The sequence below is a fragment of the Schistocerca americana genome, chromosome 6 (assembly GCF_021461395.2).
Source record: "Schistocerca americana isolate TAMUIC-IGC-003095 chromosome 6, iqSchAmer2.1, whole genome shotgun sequence".
Lineage (NCBI taxonomy): Eukaryota > Metazoa > Arthropoda > Insecta > Orthoptera > Acrididae > Schistocerca > Schistocerca americana.
Genome location: NC_060124.1, coordinates 466,832,866 through 466,845,736, shown reverse-complemented (window position 1 = coordinate 466,845,736; position 12,871 = coordinate 466,832,866). Strand labels below are relative to the sequence as shown.

The 12,871-nt window shown below is 41.2% G+C and overlaps 1 protein-coding gene across 1 annotated transcript in view; it reads left to right on the top strand.

Annotated features, from left to right (window-relative positions):
* Positions 1–636: 636 nt before the first annotated feature.
* The window catches only part of LOC124620212 (serine/threonine-protein phosphatase 2A 65 kDa regulatory subunit A beta isoform-like), a 147,760-nt gene continuing 135,525 nt past the window's right edge, over positions 637–12,871 (top strand). Inside the window, exon 1 of the mRNA XM_047146880.1 lies at positions 637–834. Coding sequence (XP_047002836.1) covers positions 637–834 — 198 coding nt within the window. The remainder of the gene's footprint in view (positions 835–12,871) is intronic.

Genomic DNA, 12,871 nt, shown 5'->3' with positions numbered 1-12,871 from the left:
CTGTAATTAAAAAAAAAACTAATCTGTTCTTACCTCCTGAATAACTCGGTATATACAATAGCTGTATTTGACGCTGAAATTGTTACTTTCAGTTTGTTTACTAAAATTACAGGTTTACTGCATAGCGTTATTTTTGTACTGAAGCCCTGGTGATCAATAGGCTCAACCTAGCACCAGTTATGTCAACAGATAAGAGATGGTATGCATATGACGTAGGTCGCGTTCTGCAATATCATTGGTCAACGCTCAAACGCACGTTCAGGATATCTGACATGCTCGATATTGCTTTGCAATTTCGGAAAGAATCGCCAACGTGCTATTCTACGCTATCTCGTCAGAAACACTTTCAACGCTCAACGCCCAGATGCACGTCGTTGTTCCGACGACTTCCTGTACGCCAGGTAGACAAGCGCAATAGAACGGCGATTCGCTGTTGTCAGGATATAACATTCCTGCCAGTGCTGTCGTTACCTGCTCTTCTTTGTAACGTCAGGTACAACTACAGTTTTTACCTGTTCCCCGATCCCTTCCGCTTGTGAGTCGTGAGCTAGGCCACACCTTTTCCACGTTGGTGAGACAACGATTATCTATATTGCTTTTGCGATATCGGGGCGTAATTTACCGGACAACGAAATCATGGAAATTCTCATGAATAACAGTGACGAGGACGGTAGTGCTACTTGGGACCTTCCTTCGGACGAAGATCCCGATGTATCAGGATTTACTCCTGATTCTTCAACACCAGGAGGAACGTTGCCAGAAAACTCTTGTTCTGAAATTGAAAAACGAAGATCAAGTGGTACACCCAACTTCCTCACGAAAAAACAGAAAAAAGTATGATTCTTTGGATAATCATCCTGTGACGAAACGCCATCATTTCGTGAACACGTTTAGCGACACAAGTCATCGATTCAGTAAATCATTTAGACTTTTTTATACTTATGTCGTCTGAACTTGTTTCTGCCATTTGTGTGGCGATAAATAATACTTGCATATTTCTTATCGAAAAAATGACGACAGTACCTAATAGGTTGTCAGCATGGAGGAATAAAGAGCCCGCAGAATTTTATTTCTTCTTGGCATGTTACCCGCTTATGCCAAGAACTAAAATGTTAGAAGTGAATAAATATTCGCCAGTCAGATTCTTTGCTTCAAACACCAACATCTTCACACTTAATGTCGAGGGTCCAGTACAAACGAATTTTGCGTTTATAGTACTTTACTGACAATTCGGCAGTATATGATGATATTCTTGTGGAAATACGCCTGACTGTACAGCACAAAACAAACACCGTCCGAACTGATATTAAAGGACCAACGGTACCGACGGCCGTCGTGTGATCCTCAGCCCTTAGGCGTCGCCTGATGCAGAGAGGCATGTTGTCAACACACCGTTCTCCGGGAGAAGTTTTCGCGACCGTTGCTGCTACGCCTCACTCAGGTAGCTCCTCAGTTGACCTCGCCAGGGCTGAGTGCTCTCCACCTGCCAACAGCTCTCGGTGGACAGGGACAGAGACCCAATGAAGTGCTGGCCAAGTGCGAAAGCACTTAACTTCGGTTATCTGACTGGATCCGCTGTTACCACGGCAGCAAGACCTTTGGCCATTGTAGAGTACACAAAGAAAAAATTTTGTGAGGCAGTATCCCTTTAAAAAATTTAGTAACAGATGAAAGTTTGTTATTTTTGAAAGAAAGCGTTCGATTTAAACAGTATATATCAAAGACGCGTAGACGTTTAGGTATTAAAATTTCCGTTCTTTTTTATGTACAAGCAATTATATTCTAGATTATACTGTCTGCACTATTGACGCCTTGGAAATCGAATGCGGAAAATCAGATGATGTTGTTGTGACTTTGTTATTGCCATACCTCAACAAAGGTCACTCCATTTATTTATACAAGGACTATTCGAGCCCCAAATTATTCCTATGGTGCGATAAAAAATGTACCAGTGCCATTGGAACAGTAGGGAAAAACATGAAATATTTGCCACCGTTGCCTCACAAACTGAAAGGGTAAATAAAAAGTCCTGTGTAACACTGTTAGCTCTAAAATGGATGGGCAACAAAGACTCTGGACGTTTGAAAGCGGACATGGGCCAGATTTTGTTGAAATCGAGGGGAAGGAACATAAAACGAGCCAAAATAAACTGGAACTGACTTGTGTAGTGAGATAAATAAGTCAATGGCTGCTATTGATAAGGACATGAAGTTAAGTTCTGTTCAGTGCATTCAAAGGACAACGAAGAGGTACAAGAAAATATCTTTCAATTTGACTGACTTTCGCTACTGAATTCAATAACAATATATGAAATGAAAAAGAAACAGAAAAATACCACTGGCGAAATTCCATTTGGAACTAATCCGCCAGTTGCAGGATAAATTAGGTGGACAAACGTGTAAAATCCGAGATATCACGGACAACGAAGCAAGGAAGTCCTTTTCGTGGCCAAAATAGAGAAGGACGTTATCCAGGATTCCTTGAAGCAACGTAGTAAAAGGAAATTCCCCAGAGACACTGTGTAGTATATGCTGCTAATTCATAGTGAAAATGATACAAAAAGTGTGGTGTTACCCGTTGCATGATGCCATTTTTTGAAAAAATATCACACACTAAGGAAATATTAGGTGGTTTCAGCAAGTATGTATGCTCCAAGAAAAGGAAAGTAAAACAATAAAAATAAAGAAAAGGAAATTTTTAACTCAGTCGGAGGCAGTCGAAAGCCTGCATCAAAAATGAGGATGAGAAACCATAATACTAAATCAGACGTGGCAAACGGAAAGAGTAAACAAGGAGCCGGAAGCAGGTACAATCTTACTGTCGAATTTTTGTTAGAGATTCGAGTTTTGGCTTTAATAACAAACTATCTAATAGGCTTACCGCAAATGAGATGTACGAAAATTTTCCTTGTTTGGTTCTACGTCAGACTATAAGAGACAACTTGTTTTTAAAGTTCAATAACCATTATTTACTGTTACAGTATGAATTAATTGTCCGAGTCTCGGGTGTCTTCATTAAGAACTGTTAACATATAGAACTATGTGTCTTAAAACACAATTTTCTGATGTTAATGATATTGATTTTATAAAGCGAAGAGTGCTCCCAATGGTGATGAGGTCCACTGCTGGATTGAGCTGTGTGTCTATTACCTATTATTTTAGTGTGAGTACTGTGCCCACTGGAACAATAGTTTTCTGCCATAGAATATGGAGGTACTAGCGGTAATTGTCTGAGAACTGTTGCAGTGGCACCCCAGGTTGTTCCTGTTAACTTCTGGGGCATGGTTTTGTGAGTTTTGATTTTAGCTACCATATTCCACAGAGAGATTCTGTAAGTCGAAGATCTGTCTAGGGTCAAGTCTAGGAATTTTGGAGCGTTGCAATTTTGGAGTAGATTGTGTGTTTATTTCGTAGGTGGAAAGTTGATGCAACGGTCGTTTGATGATCTGGTTAGAGAGAGTTACGTTTGAAGTATCCATCCAACCTCTTCAGGTCTGATGTCAGCGTTGCTTCAGCTTCCCTAAAGCTTTGATTCTCAGTGGGCAGAGCAATATCAGCCACATTAGCTAATTTCCTGGGCTTTTCTTCTGAGAGTTCGTATGCATACAAGGAGTGGTGCCAAAACAGAAACTTGTAGGATACCATAATTTAATTTGTGAAAACTCATCTACTACTGTAAGCAATTCATTTCCTTATCCACTCTTTAATGAATTACTTTACACTTCCCTTATTGTTATTGATATTCACCTCATAACCACTTTTACGTGGCTCATGCAATTATTAAATTGATCTTCCAAGTTCTTTAATGTCACTGGAAAAATTACATCAGTGGGGAAAGGTAAATGTGTCATGCATTACTGCTGAACTTGAATTTCCGGTCGGCATTTCTCTTTTAATTACCTTACTGCTGGCTTACTGCATAGAATGAGTAAGGTGGAAGGCAGGCTACAATCAATTCTGTCTGATTTCTTTCCCAAATCTTCTTCCCTTGATTTGATTTGACTTGATCTATGAAGAGAGACATAAACAACAGTGGTCTCTGCACATATTTGCCTGCACCATAGCTGAGTTTACTGTAGGGTTTCACTCCCTGTGATTCCAGTAAAGCCATTTGGTACTCTTCATAAGTAGCAGCAGTCCCTTTATTAGTTCCTTATTAGACACTGTTAATTCAGGTTGTCTTTCACCCTCTAGAGTTTTACATTTGAAGATTATGTGTGGTGCAGTTTCGACCTCCTCACCACATTGATTACGATTATGGTCTTCTTCCTATATACCCATCGTTTGTAGAAGTTTCTAAAAGTTACCATAGCCAGTAATGAGTCCTACCAGGATTTTAATATGTTTCCTGTTCGAGTTCAGGATTATAGAACTTCTCTTGAAACATGGCCTCAATATCATTAGTTCGCCATGGTTTTCGTTTTTGGAGAGTAGTCCCATACTTTATGTTCTGCCTATAAATCGTGTTACATACTTCTGATTACATATTCACCTTAGTTAAGACAGGTTCCAGTCCAACAAATAGAGTCGTCGCGCCTGTCTTGTCCCAATCTGACAGCCTTTCATTGTCACTAACCACTGAGTGACCAAGAACCCACAGAAGGTTTACGCTTTTGTTTTCCCCCACCAGGGCTTCTGGGATTCTGCATCAACCTTTCAAGTCGCTGCAAGGGCTGACGGAGATTTAAGAGTTGCTTGACTGTCGAATAAATGTAGGTGCTACAACCCTTCTAGCAGCTACACAAATTCTTCTCCGCGCCCACCCTGGTAACGCATAATTCCGTCTCGAATACTGTGACCAACTTCCGTAGAGATACTGCTCTACCTAGCCCAGTACGTACCTCGTACCCTCCAGCCCCAGCACCATAATACACTATTGGCCATTAAAATTGTTACACCAAAAAGAAATGCAGATGATGAACGGGTATTCATTGAACAAATATATTTTACTAGAACTGACATGTGATTACATTTTCACGCAATTTGGGCGCATAGACTCAGAGAAATCAGTACCCAGAACAACCACCTCCGGCCGTAATAACGGCGTTGATACGCCTTGGTATTAAGTCAAACAGAGCTTGGATGGCGTGTACAGGTACAGCTGCCCATGCAGCTTCAACACTATACCACAGTTCATCAAGAGTAGTGACTGGCGTATTGTGACGAGCCACTTGCTTGGCCACCATTGACCAGACGTTTTGAATTGGTGAGAGAACTGGAGAATGTGCTGGCCAGGGCAGCATTCGAACATTTTCTGTATTCAGAAAGGCCCGTACAGGACCTGCAACATGCGGTCGTGCATTATCCTGCTGAAATGTACGGTTTCACAGGGATCTAATGAAGGTTGGAGCCACGAGTCGTAAAACATCTGAAATGTAACGTCACTGTTCAAAGTGCCGTCAAGAGGTGACCGAGACGTGTAACCAGTGGCACCCCATACCATCACGCCGGGTGATACGCCAGTATGGCGATGACGAATACACGTTTCCAATGTGCGTTCACCGTGATGTCGCCAAACACGGATGTGACCATCATGATACTGTAAACAGAACCTGGGTTCATCCGAAAAAATGAGGTTTTGCTATTCGTGCACCCAGGTTCGTCGTTGAGTACACCATCGCAGGCGCGCCTGTCTGTGATGCAGCGTCAAGGGTAACCGCAGCCATGGTCTTCGAGCTGATAGTCCATGCTGCTGGAAACGTCGTCGAACTGTTCGTGAAGATGGTTGTTTTCTTGCAAACGTCCCCATCTGTTGACTCAGCGATTGAGACGTAGCTCCACCATCCGTTACAGCCATGCGGATAAGATGCCTGTCATCTCGACTGCTAGTGATACGAGGGCGTTGGGATCCAGTACGGCGTTCCGTATTACCCTCCTGAACCCACCGATTCCATATTCTACTAACACTCATTGGATCTTGACCAACGCGACCAGCAATGTCGCGATACGATAAACCGCAATCGCGATAGGCTGCAATCCGACTTTTATCAAAGTCGGAAACTTGATGGTACGCATTTCTCCTCCTTACGTGAGGCATCACAACAACGTCTCACCTGTCAACGCCGGTCAACTGATGTTTGTGCATGAGAAATCGGTTGGAAACTTTCCTCACGTCAGCACGTTGTAGGTGTCGCCACCGGAGCCAACCTTGAGTGAACGCTCTGAAAAGTTAATGATTTGCAAATCACAGCACCTTATTCCTGTAAGTTAAATTTCGCGTCTGTAGCACGTCATCTTCGTGTTGTAGCAATTTTAATCTCCGGTAGTGTATCTATTATCGGCCCGTCAGTAAACTACACTACGCCTCCTGTTGTGTAGCGGTTCTTTCTCCACTGCTTCCTTTTTCCAATTGTTACATCTACATGTTTACTGAAGCAACTGGAAGTTATTGTATGGTTCTGCGGTATTTCCATTCCTATATTCACAACATTCTTTGTACTGGTGTGAGATTCTGAACATCCTACAGGAATCCAGTTATTTCCCATCTTTGACCCTATGAGGCATGATGTTGAAACCAAACTTGAATCCATAAGCAGTGCCTGCGAGGCCATACCCCTATTTTAAATTGTTGTCTTTGCATACTCTCATTTTTCGGAGTTCAATTTATTTACCTCAAATTTATTTACGTATTGAAATGTTACTAAGTTACACCAAGAGAATCTGGTGACCCCGAGTAATATTGATTTAATTTTTTTTAATTGCTCTAAGAATTTACGTTTTTCAGTTGCAACTACTTACATGCAACTGACGCAAATAATTATATTAATGAACTAATAAGTTCTACTTGCGATAATAGTTATTAAGTTCAATTGGTTGGACGACAACGTCCGTATTTGCACCATAATGGGAATTATAAACCGCTGTTGCTGTTGTTGTGGTCTTCAGTCCGGAAACTTGGTTGATGCTCCTCTCCATGCTACTGTATCCTGTGCGAGCCTCTTCATAGGCAAAACTACATCTTTCTGAATCTTCTTACTGTACTCACCTCCCGGTCTCACTAGACGATTTTTTCGCCCCACTCTTCCTTCCAATAGTAAATTTATGATCTCTTGATGTCTCAGAAAGTGTTCTATCAACAGATCCCGGTTTCAGTCAAGTTGTGTCACAAATTTCTCGTCTAACAAGTTCTGTTTAGTACTTCTTCATTAGTTACATGATCACCGCATCGAATCTTTAGAATTATTCTGTACTATCACATTTCAAAATTTTTTTATCTTTTTATATAAACTGTTTATCGCCCATTTTTCACTTCCATGCCTGACTACATTCCAGACAGATACCTTCAGGAAAGACTTCGTAACACTTAAATTTATATTTGATGTTAACAAATTTCTCTTCTTCGGAAAGACTTTTCTTGCTAATGCCAATCTACATTTTATATCCTCTCTGCTTCGAGCATCATCAGTTATTTTGTTGGCCAAATAGCAAAACTCAAATACTACTTTCAGTGTCTCGTTTTCTAACCTGATTCCCTCAGCAAAACCTGCTTCAGTTTGACAACATGGCATTATTCCTGTACTTTATTTTTATTGATGTTCATCTTCTATCCTCATTCAAGACACTGTCCATTCCGTTCCAATCATATTCCAAGTACTTTGCTGCCTGTGACAGAATTAGAATGACATCGGCAAACCTCAATGTTCTTACTGAACTATTCCATGTGTTTCTTTCGTTTTCTAAACCGCTTGTCCAATGTACATATCGAATAACATCGCGGATTGGCTGTATCTCTGCCTCACTCTCTTTTTTCAACTACTGCCTGTCTTTCATGCGCCTCCACCTTCATAACTGCGTCTGGTCTCTGTATAAGTTGTGAATAGCTCTTTGTTCCCTGTATTATACCCTCATCACCTTCAAAATTTCAATGAGAATATTCGAGTCTACACTGTCATATGTTTTCTCTAAGTCTACAAGTGCTATAAATGTAGTTTGACCTTTCCTTAACTTATCTTCGGAGTTTAATCGTAGGGTGTCCGCCCTGGTAGCTGAGTGGTCAGCGTGACAGCCTGTCAATGTTACGGGCCTGTGTTCGATTCCTGGCTGGGTCGGAAATTTTCTCCGCTCAGGGACTGGGTGTTGTGTTGTCCTAATCATCATCATTTCATCCCCATCGACGCGCAGGTCGCCGAAGTGGCGTCACATCGAAAGACCTGCACCAGGCGAACGGTCTACCCGACGGGAGGCCCTAGCCACACGACATTTCCATTTTTATCGTAGGGTCAGTATTGCCTCGCGTGTTCTTACATTTTTTTCCGGAATCCAAACTGATCTTCCCCAACGTCAGCTTCTACCAGTTTCTCCTTCTTCTGTAATGAATTAGTGTTAGCATTTTTCAACCATGATTTATTAAACTTATAGATTGGTAATTTTCATACCTGTCAGCAACTGATTTCTTTGAATTGGAATTACTACATTATTCATGAAGTGTCCTATACATCTTGCACACCAGATGAAAGAGTTTTGTCATGGCCGGCTCTCGTCTAACCCCTAGGCCTTGATTAGACTTAGATCTGTGAGAACTCTGTCAAATTCTTATCGTAGTGTCATATCTTCCATTTCATCTCCATCTATGTCCACTTCTCTTCCTATAATATTGCGTTCAAGTTTACGTCCCTTGTATAGGCTCTCTATATACTCCTTCCACCTTTCAGCTTCCCTTGTGTGCTTAGGACTGGTTTACCATCTGAGCTCTTGATGTTCATACAGCTGCTGCTCCTTTCGCCGAAGTCTACTTTAATTTTTCTGTAGCTTTTCCTACCTTCCCCTAGAGAAATATGCTTCTAAATCCCTACACTTGTCCACCTAGCCGTTTGTGCTAAGCAAGTCTGCAGTTCCTATCAGTCTTAGTTTTTAAACGTTTGTTCTTCCTTTCGTGTGCTTCATTTGCAGCATTCTTAAATGTCTTCCATTCATATGTGTTGTGTTATCAAAGGATTTCCTCTAGGTCTTGTGTTTTTACCTATTTGATACTCTGCCTCCTTTACTATTTTGTCTCTTAAAGCTACCCATTCGTCTTCTCCTGTATTCATTTCCGCTGTTCTAGTTAACCGTTACCTAAGGCTCCCTCTCAAACTTTCAACAACTTCTGGTTCCTTCAACTTATATAGATGTTCCATCTCTTTAATTTTCTATGTTTCCCCAATTTCTTCAGTTTTAATGTAAAGTTCATGACCAATATATTTTGGCCAGAGTCCACATATGCACCTGGAAATATTATACAATATAAAATCTGGTTCCCAAATCTCTGCATGACTGTTACGTAGTCAACCTGAAACCTTCTGATGTCTCCAGGTCTCCTCCACTTATACATCCTTCTTTCATGTTTCTTAAACCAAGTGTCAGCGATGATTAAATTATGCTCTGTACAAAATTCTCCTAGGCGGCTTCCTCTTTCATTCCGTTCCCCTAGTTCATATTCACCACCTATTTTTCCTTTTGTTCGTTTTCCCAGTATCGAATTACAGTCCTCGATCAAATTTAAATTTTCGTTCCCTTTAACTATCTGAATAATTTCTTTTATCTCATCATAAGTTTCTTCAATCTCTTCATTATCTGCGGTGCTAGTCGGCATGTAAACATGTACTGCTGTGGTAAGCGTGGCCTTTGTGTCTGTATTAGCTATGATAAAGTTCCACTATGCTGTTCATAGTGGCTTACCCACATTCCTGTTTTCTTATTCATTATTAAACCTACTCCTGCATTGCCACTATTTGACCCTGTATTTGTAAACCTGTATTGACCTGACCAGAAGGCCTTTTCCTCCTGCTACCTAACATCACTAGCTCCCTCTATACCTAACTTTAACCTATTCATTTCCCTTTATAAATTTTCTAACCTACGTGCTCCGATCCATAGAATGCCAGTCTTATTTCTCCTGATGACTTCATCCTCCTGAGTAGTCGCCGCCTAGAGTTCCGAATTGGGGACTATTTTACCTAAGAGGACGCGATCATCAGGTAACAATATTGTAGAGCTGGGTGTCATCCGGAAAAATTATGGCTGTAGTTTGCCCTTGCTTCCACTCGTTCACAGTACCAGCACAGCAAGGTCGTTTTTGTTGATGTTACAAGAACAGATCTGTCAATCACACTGGCTACTGCCCCTGCAACTACTGAACAGGCGCCTCTTCAAGAAACCTCTCAAGAGACACCCTCCCGTTGTTGTTGTACCTACCGTACGACTATCTGTATCCCTGACGCAAGCAAGACACCCAACCGACGACAAGCTCCAGGATTCATGGGGGAATTATGAACTATATTTTGACAAATAATTATTATACGTTTATGGCAAAAGTTGCGTTTTTCTTAGTTTGCAAAATTTTTCAAACGAGAAGCGCGAAAAATGCCGTTCTGTTCATTACAGAGTTCGTTTTCACATTCCATAACCACCACGCAGATTTTTTAATATTATATTGACAATATCTGCAACTTTTTCCCTTTACTGATGCAACTAAATGGTTCAGCGTTAAGACACTTTCTTGCGCACATCTGTACATTGAATCAGCTGTTTTCTTTGAGAGTTTATGGATCCCAGTTCGAGCTCCATTAGCGATCTTACTGTTTCCTCTCCAAAACTGTATGTCGAATGTTGAACAAAAAAATAAATTTTCACTTTTCATTGCTGTGACGTCCATCGAACTCATCCACAATGGAAATGGCTAATGTTATGTTTTCTTGATCTACTTCAACCTTTATGGAGTTACAGCACTTTTTTATAACGTTTCTTTTTGCGTGAGTTTGACCGACGTCTTTATCGTGATGCATTGTGCTAATGGGAAATACAGTTTGTGTTTTTTCTTTTGTTTAATATGGGGAACATAACTCAGCATTGTAATTTGATCCCTGATGAAAAATAACAAGGAATACCTTGCTCTTGACCTGGATGACTTCATCTCATTGGGAATTTCTGGTTTATTTTGTTTGATTGTACCCACCACTAAAATTTCCTTCTGAAACACCTCTTTACCAGCTGGATACTAGTGAAGCAGCTGACAACAGTAATATTTCTGTACGATTCTTCTACGCTCTTAGCAAGATCTTCCACCATATTCGAAGCAAATTCTTTTGAATTGGTTCATGTGCCTTCCTTCCTGTGTACATAATTCCGTCTAAAGAATAAGCAGACGCAGCATCCGATAATTAAGATTTTTGGTGCCATACTTAGCGGGTTTATTAGGCATATACTGGATAGAGCCTCACTTTCCAGGGAATGGGAGTAACTCTTCGACAACTGTGAGCGAATCATTAGGAATCATTCTGTTTCTGCATTTGTCAAGAAACAGTTCCCATACATAACGAACGGCTGCATGTTTTTTGTCTACTGATTGAGCTCCACAGGGCACCTGCCATCGAATTTTATTATTCTCCTTATTTCCTATAATCTGCTTATTCACACCGTGTCCTCATGTGTAGGATATGATTCACCCCAGAGAATAGGGGCATCCCAACTCTTCTCAACAATAGGACTAGTTACTCAGGGAGATCGCCTGTTATTCCTGAGGCTTCTTTTATGACACAACTTCCCATATGCCATGCACCCCCTCGGCATGTATCACATCACACCTTTGGCTGGGTATCTGAGAAAATGAGAAAGGACTATGGGAGTGAATGTGGAAAGACTGGACTTTGTGGGATTATCTTCTTCTTTCTCATCCATTGAGGCATATGTAGTGTGTAGATTCTGCCAGTAGATGTGCTACCGCCAGTATAGTCCTCAGCATCTAATGCAAGCTTCTCCACTCGTACAAGCAGTACTTCTACAAGGCGGAGCCCCCCGTAGAGGCTTTCTCCCTTACGTGCCCTACTCCTTTATTTGCAGACTGCTTTCTGTACAAGTTTTAAACAATCTTTTGCTTATAGTATTTTATTCCTATTAGTTTTACAAATTCGAAAGTCCTGATTCCCGTTTGCATTACTGAAAGCTTTTTATTAATCTAAAAATACTGAAAATCCGTGTACTAATTATTTTCATATCATTATGTCGAATCAAAAGGTCTACGTTAAATGTTGAAGTCGACTCCATTATGAGTTAATAGGTCAACAATTTAAATTAATAACTTAATGCATCTCTATTCGGAAGCAAATAACTGATATTTCTTTGTGGTGCTTAAAGCCTGTCTCCTCTACAGATGGAGTTGGTTTGAAAACTCTGCGCTTTGTGTGTTTGTGGTTTAGTGTGGTATTAGCGACAGCGAGATTCCCCGCAGTAAGCGGCTCGGACCGCGCGGTGCTTTTGCAGATTACGGGGTATCCGGACGACTGGGCCCGCATTTTATGGCTGTAGTGCTTGGAAGCTTTCCAAATACTGCCGCTACAGGTCTCCACGCGCTATAGATGCATGACGACAACGCCCTAAGCGGCTAATATGGAGCCTGCGAAGGTTCCCGTCCTGCGCTGTGCAGTGTTCAGACACGAGCATATTGGAGAGGATACGTAATTCAGGAGATATCACGCTGATTCAGTGTAACACCGTCTTTAAACTCGATAACATCATCCATTTGCAGGGAAACAGAGAGTCTACTGGTTCCTTCATATGTGTTATGTACGGGTTTTTAAAAAAATGTGGATCAAAAGTAAAGAAAAGTTCCTATAACGATATTTCTGTAAACCAATACCTGTTGGAATATGGGTCAATCTGTCTTCTCATTCCCATCTATCTTACGTAGGAGCAGGTACAATAGACAGTGCCGCGCGTAATTACCACTCATCCTGACACATCCTTAGCTGTGAATCATGCACTCTGTCGAATACATCAGCCCTCATTCCCTCTGCTTCACATACGAGTACATTGGTAACATACTCCTGTTTCGTCTGCATATTATCTATGAGTTGGACGTACCCCAATGTCTCTGAGGGAGGTAGGCCAGTGTAGAA